General features: G+C 52.2%; 1 protein-coding gene across 1 annotated transcript; it reads right to left on the bottom strand.

The window, feature by feature from the left end:
• On the bottom strand, nt 1-13,074 carry Scn4b (sodium voltage-gated channel beta subunit 4). Its single transcript, XM_046438676.2, has 5 exons — nt 12,802-13,074; nt 5,567-5,739; nt 4,385-4,613; nt 2,320-2,449; nt 1-526 (listed from the first exon to the last, which is right to left on the bottom strand). Exons 1-5 carry the CDS (start codon nt 12,860-12,862, stop codon nt 433-435), a joined length of 687 nt encoding a protein of 228 aa, XP_046294632.1. The 5' UTR covers nt 12,863-13,074; the 3' UTR covers nt 1-432.
• Between the last annotated feature and the right edge of the window lie 9,562 nt (nt 13,075-22,636).

Genomic DNA, 22,636 nt, shown 5'->3' with positions numbered 1-22,636 from the left:
CCCCCTCCCACCCAAAAGGGTTTGTTCCCCACACAAGGCTCCAAGGTCCAGTTTTTGGGGCAGGCTCACTGATCCCCCAAGTCCCTCTTGAGGAGAAATCAGAAGGAAAATCAAGGTCCTGCTCACTCAGTGGGGGGAGCCAGAAAGAGCCCCCATCTTCCCAGGTGTCGGGGGACCAGCCCCGCCTTTCCCTTTCCTGAACTTTTCACAGGCCCCCTTCCCTGGCCAGTCCTTGTCCCTGGGAAGCCCTGGCTGGGGAGGGTGTGGGGCAGGCTGGGCAGGACACTGGTTTCTCCCTGCCCGGGAGGACTACAGTTTGAGCCAAGCAGCAGATGTCTCAGGCACGTGGGTTCTACAGACGGACGGGCTCAAGCTTCAGTGTCAGGATCAGAAAGCCAGGCCCCCTGCAGCTGCTTGGCCTGAAGCAGGGCCTCAGACTTTTGTGGGTGGTTTCTCTTCTGCCTTGGAGCCAGGCAACCCGTTCTCCGTGTTGTCATTCCCAGAGGAACTCACAAGACACTCCTTCCTGGGGAGGGAGAGAGAGGTGCACAGGTGAGCAGAACAGGGGATGAACTGGGGAGGGAGCCACGGTCTCTGACCTTCTAAGAGCTAAGGAAACCGGAGGCCAAGTCACCTGCCTCTCGATGCCTTGATTTGCTCATCTATAAAATAGATGGAACCCTGACACCTTCTTCATGAGATGCTGTGAGGAGTAAGCATATCTAAAAGGGGAAATGGACTCAACAAGGCCTCGCCACCACCTCCTTGTCTCAACATGGCCACAAGGGTCATGAGGGTCAGGTTCAGGCTGTACCACCCCAAGGGGAGGGTCCAGGCCAGCAAGGAATATTCTGAGGACGTAGAGCTCTTTCCCTCAGTCCCACCAGGCCCTTCTCCCTGAGCTCTGTGAACAAAGGCAGGGGCATAGCAGCCGTGGGTGTGGCCTCAAGGATGGCAGGTCGGGCAGAGGGTGGTGGGACAGGATAGAAGGCAGAGAAAGGAGACGTGGTCAGCTAGGAAGACACCTCGAGGGCCGGACCCTCACCCCTGGCCGCCCTGAGCTGGACAGGTTCTGATATCAGTTTACCCTTTGTCCACAGCAGAGTCCTGGAGGATGGAAAGAACTCATGCAAAGTTTCTCCTGGACTTTTACTGCAATGTCCCTTTCCTTGCTGTTCAAGGGACCCTCTCAGGCTTCCCTGAGGCCTATACTCAGGGCCTCCAGCCTCTCCCACCCAGTCCCTCTGTCCCATGGCCAGACCCTTTGATCTTGAGGAGTGGGGCTTGGGGGCCTGTGAGCCCTCACCAGTTCTCCAGTGGCGTCAGAGGGAAGCCACTTGCAGCTGGGCTCCCAGGCCCCCAAGATCTGACCTCAATCCCTTCACAGACTCTTCTCCTTTCCTTTACCCAAAACCCGACTATGACAGAAAAGGCCTTGCTCCCCAGACACGCGCCTACTGCCCGGCTCTGCCTTTGCTCTCAATGCTTCCTCCACCTGGGCCACCTTCCCCTCACTGTCCCAGGGATGAAATTATACCAACAACAATACCCAAATATCACCCTCTTCCAAACTCTGCAACAACACCTTATCACACCTGTTTTTGCTGGGATCCATCCCCTCTGTGCCTGGTATTACATTTACTTGTGCATGCGTCTTGTCTCTTTCACCAAAGGACAGAATCGTTCCTTCCAGAATGTCTTACAGCACCTGGCACAGTGCCTTGCACACGGTACCTCAAAAATAGCCACCAAGTGAAAGAATGAATGAATCAACTCTAGAGATACTCAATGAGCAAGAAGGACATGGTGGCAACAATTTTAGGGTTGAGGCCAAATGTGTCAGAGTTCAAATCTCTTTCACTTACTAGCTGTGTGGCCTTAGTCATGTCACTTAACTACTCTGAACCTCACTTTTGTTCATCTATAAAAAAAAAAAAAAAAGTGATAGGTACTCTATAAAATACCTGGTGGAGCACTTAAAGTGTGGTAGACATTTGATGAATGATAGAATGAATTATAATCTGTAGCAATCTCCTGGTGTACCAGTGTCCTAGCAAGAAAACACTTAGCATGTATTTATGTACATAACGATCCAGTGTGTTCCACTAATACAGACTGGGAGGATGGGGAAGAGCCCCGAGAGGGGGATGAGAGTTGCAGGGATAGCAAAGGTGGTGGTGGGACTCGGAAGGGAGGGTGGAATGAAGAGACGGAAGGAAGGCTGCGGCTACCAGGGGCAGATGAAGGTGAAATCAAAGGAGCAGGAGATGGGAGGGGGGTGAGTTGGGGACCCAGAGCCTGCCAGGGAGGTCAACTCACTTTTTCTCCCGGGTCTTCTTGAGGACAAAAGTGATGAACTTCTTTAGCAGCAAGATGAAGATGAGGAGTCCAATGACTCCACCCACCACGGCCAGGATGATGACTGTCACTGTGTTGTCCACTTCTTCCACTGTGTGGCCAGAGCAGAGAGGGGAGGGCGGGGAGGGGGAGGAGGAGTCACCTGGAGCCAGCACCATGGAGGGCCAGGGCCAGCACCACCCACCACAGGCCACCGACCCTCTCCAGGCCTACAGCAGGACAGAGGAGAAGCTGGAACATCCATCCGACTAAGGAACAATAGGACCCTGTCCCCTCACCCTCCTCATGCACACCCTCCCCAAAACTCACACACACGTTTGGGATGAATCAGAATTTGAGGTTTGAGCCACAACTTGACCCCCAAATTGTCATGTGAGAATTTCCTTGCCTCTTTCTAGGCAAAGACAACCTCACGGTGTCCTCTCTTGCCTCCTTCAGACTTTGGCCAGCGAGGCCTTTCTCGGCCACCCTGCAAACCCCCCACCCGCCCTGCTGCTTTATCTTTCTCTGCAGCACCAACACCACGCACGGATCTCTCTTTTTAAGTCACTCCTCCGCTGGCAGGAGGGGAAGGGAATTTCCCAAGGAGCAGGAACGTGCCCATCTTCTCCCGCTGGGCCTTGAGCATCTAGAACATCATCTGCCACATGGAGGGTGCTCAGTACACACCTGTGAGTGGATGAATGACTCAAAAGGGAGACCTTAAGGGACTTTGTGAGGAGCAAAGAAGAGAAGGTAAGTGAGAGCTCTTCACTCAATGCCTGGCACCCAGAAAGCCCCCATAAATGTTGGTCCCCTTCTCTCCTCTCCAAAAAGGCTGAGCACAAAGCAGAGTGACAGAAACCCAGACAGAGAGGAAGAGGTGACACTATACCAGACCTCACTCAGATGACTCCAGGCTCCGAAAAGGCTCCCCAGATCGCCTCTGGCTGTGTCCTTGGTACTGCCAATATTGAACCCATGGTGTCCCCCCTCTCCAGGCACTCCATGTCCTCCAGGAGAGCAGGGGACCCCCAGGGACACACAAAAGGCAGTAGAATTGGAGCCCTGGAGTAGCTGCCCTTCCCCTGTGCTCAGCTCCTGAGGCTCCCTAGTTTTGCGGGCTCTTCCGCAGGGTGAGGCCCAGCCTCGCTTCTCCCCTGCTGCTTATCACTCCCTGTTTCTCTAAACACCTCCAGCCTTAGGGTCCTGTGACCACCTGGCTCCTTATCACATCCATCCTTACTGTCTAATTGGTCCACCCACCATCAGACTGCAATTCCCTACTAGGAGATAAGCTCCCAGAAGGCAGGGACCATGTCTTCCATCTCCATTATAGGTGCTGCCATGGATGTATATAAGTCATCTGCCACATTCCAGTTATTCATTTTCTTATCCTCTGACCTACCCTGAACTGTACATGCCTCAAGTATACTGTGTATCATCCATAACATGTTTTAATACAATACCTGACATTCAACCAATATTTGCTAACAGAATACACAATAGTAACAGTCATCAGCATTTACACAGAGAGCTTAACTAGCCATTCATAGATAGTTCCTCCAGCCATCACAACAACCCTAGCAGAATGCAGCCATATTCCCATTTTACAGACCAGAAAAAAAAAGGTTCAAAGAGGCTAAGTGATTTCACAAGCCACTCAGTAGCAGAAGTGTTTACACTCCCGGATGTAACTCAGATACAATTCCAGTAACTTTTTTTTTTCCCCCTGTACTGGGGATTGAATCCAGGGTCACTTTACCGCTTAGCTACATCCCCAGTTTTTTCTATTTTTTATTTGAGACAGGGTCTCATTGGGTTTCTGGGGGTCTCAATAAGCTAGTGAAACTGACCTACAACTTCCAATACTCTTGCCTCAGCCCCCCAAATCCCTGTGCACCACCACACCAGGCGGCTCCAGTAACTCTTGAAAGTGTAAGGTCACAGAAAGCACCAGTGCAGGCCACCGTGCCATTTCACTGTACCACTGAGATACCCCCAGCCCTTCCCATTCCACTGCCCTCATCCCAACCCCACTACATACATTTATCAACAACTTGGAGGAAGATGGTGGCCTGGTGCTGCAGGTCATTCTCCTTGGGGTTTTTCACATGACAGGTATATTTGCCTGTGTCGCTGAACTCCAGGCTCCTCAGCAGAATGGAAATGTTGTTCATCTTCTCCTTAGTGGTGCCCTCCAGAGTGATGCGGTCATCACCTTTCAACTTCACCCTAGGGTCGGACTTCTCATTCTTCACAGTTCCATCTATGAGCTGGGTCACAAAAAATTCAGAGTGATCAAAGGTCATGACATCACTCCAGCCCCATCCTTGGGGGCCTTCCCTGTCCAGGTCCAGAAAGAGCCTCCCATGAGAGGTGTTTCACCTTCCCAATTTCCTCTGCCAGAGTCAACAGCTCTGCCTGTCAAACCTGAATTCTGCCTGTTTCAGGCCAAACCCAGTTCCTTTTATTAAGGTCTCCTTGGAATGCAGCACATTCTTACTGCTCTCTTCATAAAAGCTTTTACATAATGACTCTACAGATACCGCATGCATTTCCCTCTGCACTTCCCACCCTGTCTTTCTGACACTGAGTCCCTTGCTTCACTTAATTCTGCTCCTCCATCAAGACCCAAGTCAAGGCCACAGCTCTGTTCTTCAACACCCTCTTAGGTCAGTGTTTAATTCCATCCAGAGGAAGACATGTCACTTCCCTGGGTCAGCCTGAGGCCAGGTCCCCTGCCAGGCTGCACAGAACTCAGCCGGCTGATTCACCCCTCACCCCACGCCCTTACTGTTCCTCCAGAGCCCCTGCTCCACCCCAGTTTCCTCGCTCCTTCCCTTCCAAGTCCAGCCACCTCCTTCCTTGTTCGTTCTCGTCTCATTCCCTCTCTCCAAGGCTTCCAATGGTCTTTCAGTCTCCTGTTGTTTAAATTAAACTATCAATTTTTACACAAGCAATTCATATTATGGATATTTCATAAAACCAGACGGACAACTCTAGCCAAGAATTCTAACAGACCCCAAAATTCTGGTCCCACCATCTAAACGTCCCTCCTGCCCAGAGTCTGTCTGGAAGAAATCTGGAAAAAGGGGTAACAAAAGTTGGGCTCTGGGGACCATCATAGTGGGGCTCAGCCCAGAACGACCATAGTCTGGGATGGGAAGTGAGCGATAGAGAAGGGAAGGAGAGACTGGACTGTCCTGACTGTCCCTACACCACTTACAAGCTTGAATATGTCAGTGCTATTGTAGGTCCACCAGAAGCGGAGGTTCTCGAAGCCAAAGCAGCTGGAGAAGGTGCAAGGCAGCAGGATCTCCGTGCCATTGACAGCATAGATGGTAGTGGCCTTTCCCACAGACACCTCCAGCGACAGGGACATGGGGAGCAGGAGGAGACCTGTGTAAGGAGTACACTCTGCATTGGAAGCGGATCCTCAGGCTGGGCAGAGTGGCTTAGCCAGGAAGGGAGGCCTCTGTCACCCTCAGTGTCAGCTTCACTAGAATGATTCTTTTTACTCCAATTGAAATGGTTCACGTAGATGGGACTGAATTCTGGGCCCTTAGTACCTCTTGTGACACTCTAATTGGCCACCAGGGGTCACCCCAACCCAAGAAAAGGAGGGTCGGCCGTTTTGCCGGGGAATCCTCGCCCCCGCCCCGCCCCCTCACTTAGAGACGCAGTCCCCGAAAGTGCCCAGGGACCGCGGGCGGTGCGCCCTACTGCATGCCTGGGAATTGCCCTAGGACGGTGCACCTCGTTGTGTTTGCGGAATCTGGGGGTGGGGGAATGCGGGATAGGATAACGAGAAGAAGGAAAAAGCAGTCGCCGTTGTCCCCGCAACTGTCCTGCAGCCTCTCATCACCCAGCCCTGGAGACTCCTACTGGGCCCCGAGGATCTAAGAGAGACATCTTTGGGCCGGACCTTGCTTGATCATCTGAGGCCAGCGCTTTCTGTCCATCGAACGAGATCCTAACAGAAGGATGATGGACCGAGAGGGATGGCGGGGCGCGCACAGCTTGGAAATGGGCAGCAGCGAGGGCGGAGCGAGTAGAGCAAAGATGGAGAGAAAAGTAAGAGTGTAGAGACGCTGTGGAGGCAGATTCCCGAGGCACTGAAATGCACGCCTGCAAGCGGGGTAGCCTCGGGTGACCTGCTGTTCCCTCCCCCTCCCGAGAAGCGGGGCCTCCCCGCCACACCCTGCAGCCACGCTCTGCCCCTCATCCCGGAACAGCCGCGATGACCCCAAAGTTCTGCACAATCCCTCCGCAGTCGCAGTGCGTCCAAACGCCCCCGAGAGGCGACTCCACTAGCGGCCGGGATCCCTCCTCCTGAATCCTTGTAAGGGCACCTGGCCCCCCTCCCGCCCTGCACATTTCTCTAGGAAACCCCGCTCTCAAGGTCGTTGGGGAAAGGGGATCCGCAGCTGGACGCATAACTCTTCCTGCCCCTAGGGGCGAAACGAGTGTTTTCTCCCACCCTAACTCTCAGGAGGCCTTTAGGAATTAAGTTAGACAACTCCTGCCGCATCATACTTCAGTTTCCTCTTGTTTTGCCCACAGGAGAGTATGATGTTCTTGGTATTTTTGAACAATGCTTTCTAAATGACGGCGAAGGGGCTCCAAGGAGAGCTGGCAGCCCTGCTCCTGATCTCAAAAGGTCCACTCATTTTCGTGTCCCTTTTGCTTCTGGCAACACAGTGGAGTCCTTGTACCCCACCAGTTCAGAAATTACACCCATGGCCCAGTAACCCAATCACGACCCCTGCCACTGTCAATAATAGCAGTAATAGCTGATATTTATTGAGCATTTATTATGCGCCTGGCACTTTCCACCCTCACTCCTCTCCTTTGAATGGTATATACTATTATAGATCCATATTCAAAATGAAACAATAGAGACTCCAAAAGTTGGGTAACTTATCTAAGGTCAAGGAGAGAGACACTGCCACCATCCCATAGTTCCAAAGCAGGAAAATTTCTCCTTGCATCCTAAAATAGCCAGGTTTGCCCACCAGGACTCCAATTAGTGCTGGGATGTTATTTCAATTAACTGTCATTTTTTTGGTCAGCTCCTGTGTGCCAGGAATTGTTTCAGAACAGTAGTTTGCAAATTGAAAGGAATCAGAATCACCTGGAGGGCAGAAAGTCAGCAGGGCCCTGGAGCTACTGATTCTGTAGGTCTTCTGTGGTGCCAGACAGTTGGCATCTCTTCAGAGCACCCCAGCTAATGCCATGGGTGTGGACCACACTTTGAGAAGCACTGTGCTAGAGGACTTATACTGTATTAACCACAACTTTTATTAGGATGTCAAAAGGTAGGTATAATTTTTTTTCTCATTTTACAGATAATTAAAATTGAGGCTCAGAGAGTAGTGACTTGCCCAGGGGCCAAATGGTAAGTGGCCAACCTGGAACTGAACATTTACTGTACTACAGGATAGATGTTTTTATATAGTGTCCCATTTAATCCTTTAATAATCCTATAAGGTATTCATGGGCTGGAGATATAATTCAATTGATAAGAGTGCTTGCCTCACATGCACAAGGCCCTGGGTTCAAATCCCCAGCACCAGAAAGAAAAAAAAAGATAATACTATAAGGTAGTCATTATTTTTATTCCTAATAAACAAAAAGAATGGGTTCAAAAAGATTAACTTGCCAAAACCACACACCCAGGAAGTAGACAAACAACTTTCAGAAATATGTCTGCTTTTCACATCTCGAAAAGAGCAGTTGTCAGGGCTTAGAGTTCCTTGGAGCTCCTGGGTTTCCCTCCCTTTTACCCTCCCCTATTCCCACTCCCCCACCTCCAGAAGTGAGTGGGGGCGGGGCAGGAACCAGACACAAGATTCCACCCTCTTGTCTGGGGCCAACACCAGAGGATGGCTTTCTAGCCGGAGACCCCACACACACACACACACACACACACACCTCTGCTCCTCACCCCTCCAACAGCCTCCACAAGGCTCAGGAGAAAAACAGCTAGATTCCTGCTAGCTACAGGGTTTCCTTGGGACTCCAAGGGGGCCGCAGGTCCCACTCCAATGTTCATTGGCACTCAGGCCCGAAAACCTGGGTAATGGAAAAGATGTGAGAACTCAAACCCCTCCCCAATCCTGGCCAGGTATTCAAGAGCACAAAAGACGCACATCAAAAGGGAAATGCTTTGGGCTGCTCTAAATGGAAGCAAAATGGAGCAAAAGAAAGGTTCAATATAGAAGACACTATTGCTTTAAGGTCTGGCTCACAACACAGTGTGCATTTCTGCCTGATATGGATGACTTAAGTCTAACACACTCAGAACTCTAGGAGGAAAACACTGCCATTCCTCCTTAGTCTGGGGGTGGGGGTGAGGGAAAGAAGCAGAGATGGCTTCCACTGAGTCCAGGGCCCCACCCAGGTTAAGGCATCCTAGCTTGACTTCTCCACCATCCAGCTCTCCCAGCAGGGTGTCACCTGTGAGGCTGTGCTGCAGGGATAAGAGAGAAGAAGGGTGCATGATTCCCCTGAGGCCTCTCAGAGGGCTGCTTCAGCAGATTGACCAGGCCAGGGGAGGACTGGTCAGCAGACACCACGCAGGCCCACTCTCCCTCTTGACCTTGAGAAAATCAGAAGTACCACATCCAGCATGCCCATCCCTAAACTCCACCGCAAAGGATGCCTATAAACTTTCCTACCTCCTGAACTTGGTGTGAAGCCAAAACAGAGATTTTAAAACACAAGAAGGGTTTGAGTGAGTAGGCACCCCACAGAGAGAAGAGAATGGTGTTTGAATGTGGAGAGGGGGCACGGTTGTCCCCATCTTAGACTTGGGTATAACCAGGGCACTCCTAGCTTCCCTTAATGACCAGTGTCAGCCAAGAATGTCTCCAGGCTACTCACACATTGATCTACACCTTCACCATGTACCACAGCTTGGATTATTTCCATGCGGCTGTTTCCCTGAAGTAAAGGACTTTCTTTGCTTCATCCTAAATGTGATACTTTAGAATGTCAAGGTGCACATGTGTGTTTGGGAGTGGGAGCCTCTTTCTGATCCTGAGCTGCTTTGTCTGGATTTTCAAGTTTTATTAAAGTAAAAAAGTATTCAGCATACTAAATATTCACACCAGCGGGACTCTCATGGCAACAACCTTACAGACCAAAGCAAATGGCAGGCAGGAAATATTCTGCCCCCTTTCCCCACATCCAGGGATCAGTAACACCCCCCTTCTCGGGTCAGGGGGAAGAAAGAGGACAACATGGTGCCCACTCTAAGTTTAGCTCTGAGGCTTAGCTGGCATGGCAGGCGGAAATTCAGCTGAGACACTCTAAACCTAGGGGAGTCAGAGAGGCTCAGAGTGAGAGCTGGGAGGCAGAAAATGGGCCGAGGACAGCAGGACAGGACCCCTCCTGAGGGGGAGGCCCTGGGGGCTGTGGAGGCAAGGCTGGGCCAGGCAAAGCCCTTGGGCCCAGAGACATAGGAAAAATTACAGCTCCCTTGCCCTAGGCAACCTGCCTGCTTCCTGCCCACACCCAAGTGCTTTGCCAGGATAGAAGCATGCCCCTGAGACGACAGTGGATGCTCCGCGGAAACCAGCTTTGCAAACAAGTCCAGACAGTGTGCCTGTCCCACCTCTTATAGACCAGTGTGTTGGCCCAGACCATCCATAGCTTATGCAGATATCTCCTACCTCCCCTCAATGACCAGCCACAGAGCAAGGTGGTTCTCTGAGCCCAGAATCTACCCAGATGCTGATCCCACCAGGCAGTGGCCAATCAGAAAGGCTTCTCTTGTCCCCACAGGTCTGTGCCTCCAGAAGATTTAGAAAGAGAATCAACCATCCTTTCCAGATCCAAACCCATCTTCTTCCTCCACTGCTCCCCTTGCCTCTCCTCTTCTCCAGGAACCCTGGCTTCCCCTTGCCATTTTCTTCCTCTGAGTGAGAATGAACACCCTCTTCTTAATTGCATTCTCATTAAACAAGCCCTTAATAAATACATACCAAGGGAAAGAGGGTTGTGCAACACAGCACCCTCACAAGTGATAATTAAACACAGATCACAGCAATTAAGCAAATCAGGGAACAAGGAAGGGGTGAGCAGGACAGATATATTACCAGTTATATGCTTAGGAAACGTCTGGAACCCACATAAACCTCAACCACAATGATATGGCCTTGGAAACTACTTCTACTTTAACAAAGGGCATCTTGCTGGGTTGTCCAAACTCACTGTAGTCTCAGCCTATGGCACTGGGTTTGGTATGGGGAAAGGGGAAGAGGACTCCCAGGAATTGACCGCTCTGGACCCAATGTCCCCTGCTGTGAAAACAGCAGTTCTGGGTCCCCCAAACCTTCATCCTTCTATGCCATGCTCCAGAGCCTCGCTTTTCCTCAGCCCAAAGCCCAATGCCTACTGACCTTCCCCCTCACCATAATTCTGATAAAGGGAGGCAGCTTGGTGGGCCAAAGCCCAAGAGGCTGGATTCTGTCCCATTGGACCATTCATTGAATGGTCATGCAGCCTTGAGCAAATCACCAACCCTTTCTGAACCACGGCTTCCTCATCCCCAGAAGAGTTCCATGCTATGGTTTCCAAAGGTCCTGCCTGCTCTGATGCACCCAGGCAATTGCTACAGCTCGGCTATCCAGTCCTCTCAGCATCTCCCCCACAGGACCCACAGCATGGATGTCCACAGTCTCAAACTCAGAGCAATGTGTCTGTGAGGGTTCAATCAGTAACTGCTTGGGAAAGCCCAAAGGGAGACCCTGTTTGAAGTCCCTCTGCAAAGCAGAGAGGCAGGGGGCACAGTTGGTGGGGCCTGCTGGCCTCCACAGTCCTTGGAGGAAGTGGGGCTTCCACCTGGAGAAGTATACAAGATTCAGCCTCATTTCCCCCATTCCCAGCCACGCACGCGCTCGCTCACACATGTGCAAACACGCAGTTCCCAGGTCTCCTGATTGCCCACCGAAGCCTAGTTTTATGAACATTCTAATAGTCCTAGGCCTGGCATCCCACCACCAACCAAGCACAGGAGGCATAGAAGCTCACAACATAATGTGGGGGTAATTTGGCGACTGGAAGAGTTCCAATGTCTCAGTGACCAATGTCTCATTACCCCTGCCATAGCCACAGTGGGAACCTGGGCTGATCTGAGAGGGGATGAGGAGGAATTTGTGTGAAGTGGCACTCTGCCCACCCCATGAAGAGAAGCCTCAGGTGCCAGAAGCTCATTTCGTTAGGGTCCCTCTGAAACCCACATGACATCTGTACCAAAGGTCTTCTGTCCAACTGCAGGGATGTAAATAAGCCATAAGTGGCTTCCATCCAGCTTCAGGGATGTCAATTATCCAGTGGCTCCTGAGTAAAGATATCCTCTGGCTCCCTCCACCTCGAGGTACTGACATAACAGCTGGATGCAGTTTACAGATGCAGAAACAGTAGCAGCTTCCCTTGGAGGTTTCTGTCCCCAGTTTTCAGCACAAATACCTCTATCATGTGCCTGACCCAATGGGGAGGGGAGAGCTGCCCAAAGCCAAATCTGAGAAATATAAACAGGAAGGGGTACAGGTGCCAGAGATGGAGTCAGCTTACATTGAAGTCCAACTATGATTTATGAGGAGATTACACTCGGCTAATAAATATCATCCCCCAATCTTCTGGAGTTTGACCCTCAAAACTATCATGTGCATATTAATAGATATTTATAATACTCCATTCCCTCTGTGTCCTCTGGCATGTCCCCTTAATCTTCATAGTCACCCAAAAATGAAGATCCAGGAGCAGGATAAGCAGGTCCTCACTACAGAATCTCTTAACAGGAAAAGAGACAAGGCCCTCCCTAAAAGGTGGCTTTTGAACGGTCCTCCAAATCCTTCCAAGCTCTTCCAGCACCTGGTGTGGAGCTGTGGGGAAAGCAGTAGCGCAGGAACAGAGCGGGGGAACCTGAGGGGAGGAAAAAAAAAAAAAGGCCTGGGAGGAAGGAGATCCCCCTGGCCCCCGTAGCATGCCTGATGCCTGGGAAACACGCAAACCGCTCTGAGCAGGAGTGGAAAGCACCATCCCAACAATCACACCCACAACCCACCTGGCATCCCCTACACCCAAGGCACAGACCCCCTCCCGTAGCATGCCTGAGCCTCTGAACTCCGGAGAGCCCCGCTGCAGTCTCAATACTCAGCTCCAAAAGCCTGGAGCTGAAAGCGCCAGAGACAGGGAAGGAAAAAAAAAAAAAACTCATCGCGAGGCTGACGGGCTGATGGGCTGTTGCGGGGGGTGGGGGGAGACGTACGGTCCCCAGAGAGCACAGCCTCAAATCCAGGCGACCGGCGGGAAAAGGGTGGCCACCGTACTCATTCTGTGCAGCGCTCCAACACCCACCCTATCCAAGGCACCCCTCTTCTCCAGTGTCCCCTCCTCTGGGTGGGGTGGGGGAAGGAAGAAACGAGAGAAGAGACCAAGCTGGGGCTGCCTTACCCAAAAGCCCAGTGCCCAGCCATCTCGCCAGGGCTTTGCCTCGGTCTCCAGCCCGGGACATGGTCCTGTTCTCTCCGGAGCGCGCCGAGGGCGCAGGGATGGGATACTGGGCACCACCGCGCTCTCAGCCCGAGGTCGGCAGTCGGCCCCGCAGCTGCCTGGGAGCTCTGCGCCGCGGGTCCGGGCTCGGGAAAAGTTAGCTGGCAGAGAGCGGAGGAGGGGGAAGGAAAAGAAGAGGGAGGCGCGCTCGCCCGCCTCCTGGAGCCGGCTGCGGGAGCCGGGGCTGAAGCGAAGGAGGAGGAGGAGCCGGAGCAGGAGGGGGAGGACGACTGAGCGAAAGCCGCGGCGAGGGAGGCTGCGCCTCTGCTCTGGAAGCGCTCCAGCCGCAGGAGGGGCGGTGGCCGCGGCGGAGCCCAAGGCACCCCCGCCTGCCGCGTACCCTGCCCCGCGCTCCCCGTTTCGTGGTCCTGGAGCCCCAGGACCAGGCTGAGCACCCAGTTTCCTCTCCAGTCGGGCTAGGCTGTGCAGCTTGGCACTGCAGGGCCGGTCCGCAGCCTCCCGCATCATCCCATGAGTCGATCTGCCAATTAGGAGCATAGTTTAGGGGGAATAGTGGTGGAGCTTTTCGTTTGTTGGAAGGCTGTTTTGTTCTGCTTGGGGAGTCCAGGTACGGTAGAGATTCTCTCTCCCGGGACTGCCAAGGGACCACTAGATTGTCCGCAGCGGGCGCTGCCGCAGCCGGTGGGCGTGTGCCGGCTTGCCCACTGCAGCCGCGCCTCCGTGGCTGCTGGACGGACGCGGCGCGCGTGCAACTCTAGGACCCGCGCCCGCTGTCTTCAACCACGCTGCTCATCCGCTCCGCGAGTTGCTTTGGACCGCCAAAAATCCATTTCTTCCCATGGAAAAGGGCCCCTGCCCACTGCCCACCAACTCCCTCATTTCTTCATAGACTCCTTGGAAATCACCGTGAGAGAGATCCTGGTGATAGAGGTGGCCAGATGCTACCCATCCATCCCCGTCTGATCTGTGGCCAGCACACCCCTTTACCCACCCACAGCATCCCTACCCCATTAGTCACCTTCCTCCAAAAGCTTCCTAGTTTCCTTCTGAACCCAATCCACAGAGAGTCCATTTTGCCGCCTTCTTGAGGTGGGAGTGGAGGACCCCAGGGTCACTACTAGGTCAGAGGGCTAAGGTGACACTTGGAACCAGCGGGGATTTTCCCTGGTACAGTTCTGAGTTAAAATTAAGCAGTGCTCTCTGTGGTGGGTGTCTTCCTCAGCACCCCTGCCCAGCCATCCAAACCTCCAGTATGTATCCTCTTTGCTATCTGGAGACAGGTGCAGACTTAAAAACCTGGAGCCTCCACACCTTTCGGGTTCTGGCCCTTGCTGCAAGCACACCACAGCATCCTCAACCGACCACCCACCTTTTCAACCTGGGGGGTCCTTGGTAATTTTCAGAGACATCAGGAACCCATGGGTTGTATGCAAAATGATAAATATCTGTGTGAATTTTGCGGTTTTGCTTCCTTCTTCAGCATCACTGTTGCGGTAGTATGGTGGTACAGTGACTCTGACAGCCTCACAGTTACGAAGTACACTCACCCAATCTTCTGGAGAAGACTTTGCTCCACACCTGCAAGGTGGTGAACACAAGATACTTATCTGGTAGGATTGTCAAGAGAAATCTGACCCTCAGCCCTGGACTCCAGATTTTGGAGGACCTCATGCTGACTCTCCTCTGGCTATGCCCCTCCTCATTGAACAATAAATCCTTGAGACCACAGGGTGGTGGACATGTAGCTCCTCCCCTTCTAGATTGTTTCAAGGATCCAGGACTCTGAAATTTGCTCTTTAAATACCCCGAGCAGATCTCTTTCCCAGGTCCATCTGCCCTCTGAAAGCTGACTCTACCAGGCATACATGCACCCAGACACCCAGGAAGTGGTCAAGGGACAACTGTTTGCAAGTCATGGGGAATGGAAGGACTCTGGCTTGCAAGTGGAGCCTTCCCAAGCATGCACAACATCCTGTTGTTTCAGGACCTGGGGAAGAGGGGTGTGTGGAATAGGAAACCAAACAATGGGGAAGGGAGCTCCAACCCTGGATTTACTAGGTAAATTTACTAGGAACTTTCTAGGTAACCTTGGGCCACATCTCTTGGCGCATCTCTTCATCTGTGAGGTTTGAGGGTTTCCTAAGGACTCTTCCAGCCCTAAGAACGAGTGAGCAAAATTGTCTGAAAATCTCATTTTAGTACTGATCTTCCAGGCTATCATGAACGAAAAGACAAAGAAGAAAAGATAAATTTTAACACTTTATTATCCTAATTTACATTTCCATTTGCAACTCTTGCCCCAAGCCTCCAAAACCTCAGAAGTGGACCTGGCTGTGAAGACTTAATGTGATGTCACTGCTCGTCGGAGAAGAGCTTAGCAGAATGTTAGGCACAGTGCACAGCACATTTGAACTCAAAGAGGTCTGTGGCCCCAAAAGGGGAAGCCATGTCCAGGTCAGCAGACCTGCCCTCTGCTTCCCCCGGAGGTCCCCAAACTACATTGACCGGCAGGCATCCACGCTGCTGGCTTTATTTTTACAACAGCGTCGTGTTTCTCAGAGCAGTAGGCTGAGGTAAGAGAAGAGGTGAGCCAAGGGGAAGGAAAGTGACCCTGCCCGGAGAAGGGGGGTAGAGAAACAGAGCTCCAGAGATATCTTTAGATCCTGGTGGCTGAAAACAGTTGCCAGTTTCCTGCAGTGCCCTCTTCCCCACCTTCCCTCCTGTCTCCCTTCTCTGGTTCTTAGGGCTGGAAGAGTACTTAGGAAACCCCCAAACCTCATAGATGAAGAGATGGGCCCAGAGAGGTGGAATATGTGGCCTAAGGGCACCTAGGAAATTCCTGGTAAACCCAGGATTGGCGCCTCCACCATTATTCATTCGGTTTCCCCACTCCACACCCCCAACTTTCTTCTAAAGAACACCAGAAAAGCTCTGCAGCTGGGCAAAGAAAAGTGATTGGGAGATGCATTAGCGGCTAGAGGATTCTTAATTTATAGAGCACTTTCCTCAAAAATTCTCAGAAACCTAGTCCATTAGCCAGGCACGGTGGCACATGCCTGTAATCCCAACGGGTCAGGAGGCTGAGATAGGAGGATTGTGAGTTCAAAGACAGCTCAGCAATTTAGCGATTCCCTAAGCAACTTAGTGAGCCGCTGTCTCAAATAAATAAATAAATAAATAAGGGCTGGGATGTGGCTCCGTGGTTAAGCTCCCCTAGGTTCGATCCCCAGTACCAAAAAAGCAGAAATCTAGTTCCTTGATCTAGCTAAGAGGCTACTCCTAAGGATGCCAAGGGAGAGGGTGACAAAGGTCAGAAGTCCCTCTTTCCTCCTTTGGAAAACCCTTGATGAGTACTCCTGAATTGAGCCTCTCTTCACCCAGCTCAAGAGCCCCTGGATAGGGCAGAGGGTGAAGCACCTTGGCTCCTGCTGAAAAGTCTTCTAGACTTTGCAGGAGTGATGTGTGGGGACAGGTCCTGTGGCTGTAGCCCCTATTCCTGGGGCCTGACTCCTGGGGGTGGGGTAATGCACTCAAGTCTGGGTGGCCTGGCTCAGAAATACCTTAAAGAGCAAGTTTTCAGGAATGCAGAGGTGGATTGGGCCCTTGCCAACAATCTACCAGAGAACTGTCTCAGGCTGGTGGAGACAGAGCCTAGATTTAAGAGGGAGGAGGTGGTTTCCTTGGGGATTCAGGTAGGGCACAGTTAGCACAACAGTCTTCTCTGAGACCAGGCAACAGAAGCAGCTGGTTGCTTCCTCCCCTGTCCTCTTGGGGGCTAGATGAGGGCAGGGCTGAGGGAGGGAGGCGAAGGAGATGGCATTGCTGTTTTCTAAGTGGGAGGCAGCTTAGAGGGGAGTCAGTGTAGGGTCAGAGGTCGGGTGGGTTTTCATGGGGGCAGAGCTCCAGCTGCCAGAGTTGCTGTTACACCAGAAGGCACTGACTTTCTACAGGTGACCAGGGCAGGAAGATGGAAGGCCCCTTCCCCTGTCAGCTCTCAGCAAGCCACCAAGACCCCATGCAGGGGGGAAGGGAAGCAGAGAGCTGGATGAGGTCTCCAGAGCTATTTTGAGAGGAGTTCCTCCTAAGTAGCAGGAACCTGGCAGGGAACCTCCTCCCCCTCTGACTCCCCCCTTGCCCTTGCCCGCCGCCTCCCTCTCCCGCCTCCTCCCCCAGAAACCCTCGCGCTCCTGTCGGGGCATTGCAGGTAACCAGGCAGCTTGGTGGCGCTGACTAGGCTCCTGGAGCCAGAGGAAATGGCTCTGCAGAGTACTCTTCCACACCCCCACCTCGTCTTCAGCCTCCGATCAACACCAAGAGTCACCCCTGCACCTCACCTACCCTCCTCTTGTAAACAGAGCCCCAGTCTCAGAACAGTGAAACCGCAGGCTCCAGATTCTCTGCATTGAATTAACTGCCTGCAAATCCTCTGCTACTCAGGTCGGGATTGGACGGACACTACCTGGACCAATGTTGGGGATCCTCCTTCTAGCACACCTAGGTCTGTTCTCTGTCCCTCTCTACTCACCATCCCCTGTTCCAGCTCAGAGTGCCCACTGACCCCCAGCCACAGTCTCCGTTTTAGTGAAGTTGGGCAGGTGCTGAGGGGGTTAACAGGAGAGCATGCACCAAACCAAGCGGCAGGCATGTGGCTTAGCAGTCTAGTAAGGAACACTGCATGGCCACTTCAGCCTCGCCCTGGCTCCCCAGAGCCCCCCTGGCATCAGGAAGTTGGTGTAAACATAGACTCTTCCTGAACCCTCCTCCCAGGGAGGCTCCTTCCTTTCCTCTCACTTAGAGTAACTTTCTAGGGGCTCTGGGCACAGACAGGTAGGCAGCCACCTCCTCCGTTCTCCCTTCCTCTTCTGTTTTCTGCCAGGTTCTGCCCAAACATCCTTTCAAAGGGGGATGGGGAGCCCCAGACAGATGAGCTCATTGGAAAGAAGAGAGCAGAGGGAGGAGGGAGCTGAACTATCCCAACCACAGAGATGCTCACCGGACAGTCCCAAGCTGGAGAGGGGTGTGTGCCCACTTCCAGGAGCAGGCATCTGCTTCCCTGGCTGCAGCTCAGACATAGGGTGAGTCCTGGGCATCTCTTTATTCTGGGCCACATTGGGGTGGGGTATGAAGCCCCTGGTACATAGTCTCGGTCCGTCACTCTACCCAGCAGCCTAGAGCTGTGTTTACCTCTCTGCTGTGTGGGTCACTATGTCCCCCTGCCCTGTCAATGGAGGAGGGGGCTCAGGGGGGTTGGAGGATGAAAGCATTGGAAATGTTTGTCATTCATTGCAGCCTGCTGCCCATGGAACTGCCATGTCAGCTGAATAGCCAGTTGTCCTCCTAGAACCCTAGACCTGGTCCTGCCCCTGAAATGGGCACCTGAGACAGAAGCACAAAATGGTGTGGAGTACTAGGCAGGACTGCCTGGTCCATTTGTCCCTTGTGAACATTTTAGTGTGGGAGCAAGGGGTCTTACAAAGTTGGGGGGGTCTTCGAGAGGTGGAGGAGGAGAATAGGGAGAGAGGAGAACCTGAGAAGGAGGGAGGGGGAATGTAAGAGCAGTGGGGAGTCTTCCTGGGGTAAAAGGCAACTTCAGGAAGTTGGAGTGTGACTCAGGCTGAGGAGGAGGGGTAGGGACAGGGAAAGAACTGGCCAGAGGTGAAGAAGAGGATTCACAGGCTTTTAGTAAGAAGGGAGAGGAGTCAGAAGCCATGAGAAGAGAAGGTGACGAGCAGAGGCCACTGCTGCTTGCACAGAGCCACGGGGTCGAAGGGCCAGGCTGCGTGGGGGTGAGCTATCCGAGGCCCACTGGGAAAGCTTTGCTTCTGTTCCCAGACTCTCTTACCCTTTTGTTGCAGTCCTTGGTCATTTTGAGGTTGGTTCAATCACCCTTCCCCCACCCACCCCCAAGTCTCTGGAAGGACAGGAAGCCAGGCCACTGATCTTTCTCAAGGTGTGCTGTGGGGCTTTGGCCTCACATGGCCCTGTGTTTGACTCCTGCTGTTCAGTTGCCTAGCCATGTCACTTTGGTTATACTTACGCTTAATCCAGAAGAACAGAACTTCAGATTCCTCAACAGCAAAACTGAGAAAGGAATGTGTGTTTGGGAGGTCGCCCTGAGGATTCAGTAAGCTAATAGACATACAACACCCAGCTCTGTGCTGGCCGGGGTACCAGCTCTCTGGCTCTTCCAAAAGAGTCAGTTCCGGGGCACACATGCTACTGTGAGCATGCTGTGGGGGGCGGTGGCAGACTGGCACAGCTGAGAGGATTCAGGGAGGAGGTGGCAGAAAGGACTTTTATCTTTTGTATCCAGTCTTGCCTGGAAAGACAAGGGGAATCTTTTCCATGACTGGTGGCCAAGGAAGGCAGATAAACTGGGCCTGATCTTTAGAAAGAGGCTCCCCAAGGGCACTGGCTTCAAATTTCCTACCCTCTCCCAGTCCATTTCTTACTATATATAAGGGTTTGCCAACACGTCCCACCCCCACCATTGATAGATTGGGTAAAGAAGAATTAGGTAAAGGAGTCCAAGGATACTGAGGTAGCCTGGGGGAGACCAGGACTGAGTAAGATGGTAAAGGGACAGGCATGAAGCATATTTGTTTTCAGACAAGCAAGAGTTAATCTTGCTTCTATGTCCTAAAATAAGGGCTGCTGAGGGCCATTGTCAGTAATTTTGAAGGCCATCTAAAAGTATGTTCTGATATATGAATCTTCTCAATGACACCCCCGAGTTATGTTTAAATATCTTCCGGGATGGGGATCTCATTACCTTGGACAGTCAACACTCCGCACAGCTCCGATTTACATTCGATCAATACCTGCCTCTGCAGCCAGTCCTAGTGTTTTGCCCTGGGGCAGAATGGGACAAGTCTATTCCCCTATGTGTGGCCACAGTCAGGCCACTGCACTGGCAGCTCTGTCTGCTACACCCTCCCCTCCTGGCCAACACCACCTTCCCCTTCCACCCACTTCCCCACAGGAAGGGCTCTCAGTCTATTGTGGCAAACATTCCTCATCCCTTCGCCACCTGTTAATGGGGAATTCGTCCCAGTGGAGAAGCAGAGGCAGCTGTGGTTGGAGTAAAGGTGACTTTGCCGGAACTCTAAGGGAAAGCCCCTCCCATGGAATCCCAAGTAGCCAGGCTAAGTGTCCAGTGTCCACTTGCTCCCCTTTGCCAGCGCCTCCTGGACTTTCAAGGTCATTACTGCCAGAGAAAGGGGAAAGCTGGCCAGGCATGGTAATCCCAGCAGCTTGGGAGGCTGAGACAAGAGGATCATGAGTTCAAAGCCAGCCTCAGCAAATTAGCAAGGCTCTGTATCTAAATAAAATTTTTAAAAGGACTGGGGATGTGGCTCAGTGGTAAAGCACCCCTGGGCTCAACCTCTGGTACCAAAAAGAAAGAAAGAAAAGGAAAAGCTGCATCCTCAGGCAGCCCACCCTCTCACCTCCAGTTCATTTATCCTCCCACTCCCTATTCATCTCCACCACCTCCACCCCAACAGTTCCCCCCATTTTCTAACCAGAGGTCCCCACAGTCCTGCAGGAGATTGCAGTCCTAAGCCAGACCCCATTGACTTCCCCACCAGATCTATGGACCATGTTAGGATACCAGGATATGGGTCTCAACTGGGAGTCCTTACCCCTAACCTTCCAGGGCTCTAATCCACTAGGTAGCCAGAGCCTCTCCTGAGAGGTAATTGGCACTCTACACATCAGCAGGGCTTCAGGGAGAGAGCCTATAGGAAGGGTGGAGGACAAGCCACCTGGTGTCTCTGAGAAGCATGAGTGAGTGCATCTTCTAGATCAGGCCAGCAGGGGAGGGGCTGGGCAGGACCCTGGACTTCATGTGGCTGTGTTGTGCCAAGTGCTAGGCTCAGCCCTAAGTGTAGGCTGTGGAAGAACAGCAGATTGGGAGCCTGCTGCAAGATCCCAATTTTGTGCTGAATGCAGCATGTGGCCTTAAACAAATATGGCTCTCAGTTTTCCCTTCAGGATTGCAAGGGGTGCCTGGGGTATTTCCTGAGGTCCTCTCATCTCTGATGTTGTAAATATCTATTTTCTTTCTCCATTCTTTTCCTTCCAGATTCCTATCCCACTCTGGCTATCCATTGGGATGATGAAGGAGTGGGGATTAGACCTCCTTCTTAAGTCAGGGACACCGGAAGCAGGTGACCAACTCTGAGCACCTGGGTGGGAGCTAGTCCTTCCCCAACAAGGCAGCTCACACTGCAATGAAAACTATGTAGTTATCCCCGTGGCTCAGGAAGCTGAGGCAGGAGGATCACAAGTTCAAAGCCAGCCTCAGAACTAAGTGAGGCCCTACGCAACTTCATAAGACCCTGACTCAAAAAATAAAAAATAACCATTGAGCGGGGAATGTGCTCAATGGTTAAATGGTTCAGTCCCTGGTATCAAAAAGAAAAGGAAAATTATGGAGCTCAGTGGTGGAGCACTTGTCCAGCATTCATGAGTCCCTAGGTTTGGACCCTAGCACTGCACAAAAACAAAATCCAAAACAAAACCACCTCACCCAGCCCCAAGCAGACCAAAGAACATAATTTTAGGAGAGGTGTCTGAGCCAAATCCAACTCACAGAAGCCAGGCTCAGCCCAGGTTCTCCAAGTGTTCTTGGAGAAAAGCCCAATGAGTAAATTGCTGTTGGCCTGGCTGAATGTTGGGGATCTGTGTCTACCCAAGAAGGAACCAGAGACTCCCTCCCTGGTACCTCCTCTGCTATGTTTATGTCTCTTGATTCCATTTCCCTATCTGTTAGGTAGAGAAGCACCCTCCCTGACCTCCCACCCTTGGAAGGACTTGAGGTTCCAGAGAACAGAATCCTCCCACAGCCTGGTGCTTTGGTTCTGTTGGGCACCAGCCACTTTTGTTTGATGCTGCCACCTCCTTTCTGTCATCTTGCTGAGGGAGCAGCTGTAGTGATTTCAGGTGTTACAGCTACCAGTGCTGAGAGCCTACTGGAGTTATTCCTCACCACTAACCACTGGGTTACCATGGTCTCTGGGTCACTAGGGAGCAGACAGAAATGGAAGACAAGAGAAAAGTAGGTATTTCCTTGCTGTTTAGTAAGTTGAAGCTTTTCTTATCTATCAAGGTGTGTGTGTGTGTGTGTGTGTGTGTGTGTGTGCGCGCGCGCGTAAAGGAGAGAGAAAGGTCTTGAACTTCTTAAGGCTGACTCAGCACTATGTAAATAGGGTAGAGCTGTGCATATGGAGATGGAACAGGAGCAACCTGACACTTCCCATCAGCCACCCTCCTGGTGAAGTTGCATGAGGGCACACTCTGACCAGCTGTCATCTATTTTTCCAGAATCCAGAGCAGGCACAAGAGCTATCTGCCTGGTCAGACACTGTTGAGAAAGAGGGAGCAGAAAGGATGGCCCAAATGTCCATGGAAAGAACAGGCAACATCCATGGAACAGTTAGCCTTGTGCGTTGAAGGATTGACTCAGAAATAATCAAGAGCCCTCCCAGAAGTAGCAGCTCAGCCACCTTATCCCAGGGTAGTTCCCAGAGTGGGCAGAGTCCTGCAGGATTCTGGAAAGTCAAAGGGCTGAAACATCTGTAGACAACTGGGGAATAGATGGACATCCTTGTGAGGCAAAAGCTTTGAGTTCCGCAGATGCAGATCTGGCAGCATCAATGAGATGGCCAGGGAAAGTACACCAGGCTCCCCATCAGGTTCCCCGCCAGGTGCCTGGCAAAGGCTCAACCTACCCCACTCTGCACCCCTGAAAAAAAGCTATACTCAAGAGATG

The sequence above is a fragment of the Marmota monax genome, unplaced genomic scaffold (assembly GCF_021218885.2).
Source record: "Marmota monax isolate L192 unplaced genomic scaffold, Marmota_monax_Labrador192_F-V1.1 WCK01_AAM20220418_F8-fsc00081, whole genome shotgun sequence".
Lineage (NCBI taxonomy): Eukaryota > Metazoa > Chordata > Mammalia > Rodentia > Sciuridae > Marmota > Marmota monax.
This window is presented reverse-complemented; position numbering and strand designations above follow the sequence as displayed.

What these genes read in the sequence shown, in the direction of transcription:
- Scn4b (XM_046438676.2), bottom strand. Translation starts at nt 12,862, where the DNA reads ATGTCCCGGGCTGGAGACCGAGGCAAAGCCCTGGCGAGATGGCTGGGC. An exon ending in GCTGGGCACTGGGCTTTTGG is followed by an intron (nt 5,740 to 12,801) that starts GTAAGGCAGCCC and finishes CTCCTTACACAG; the next exon opens with GTCTCCTCCTGCTCCCCATG. An exon ending in AAGAAGACCCGGGAGAAAAA is followed by an intron (nt 527 to 2,319) that starts GTGAGTTGACCT and finishes CTCCCTCCCCAG; the next exon opens with GAAGGAGTGTCTTGTGAGTT.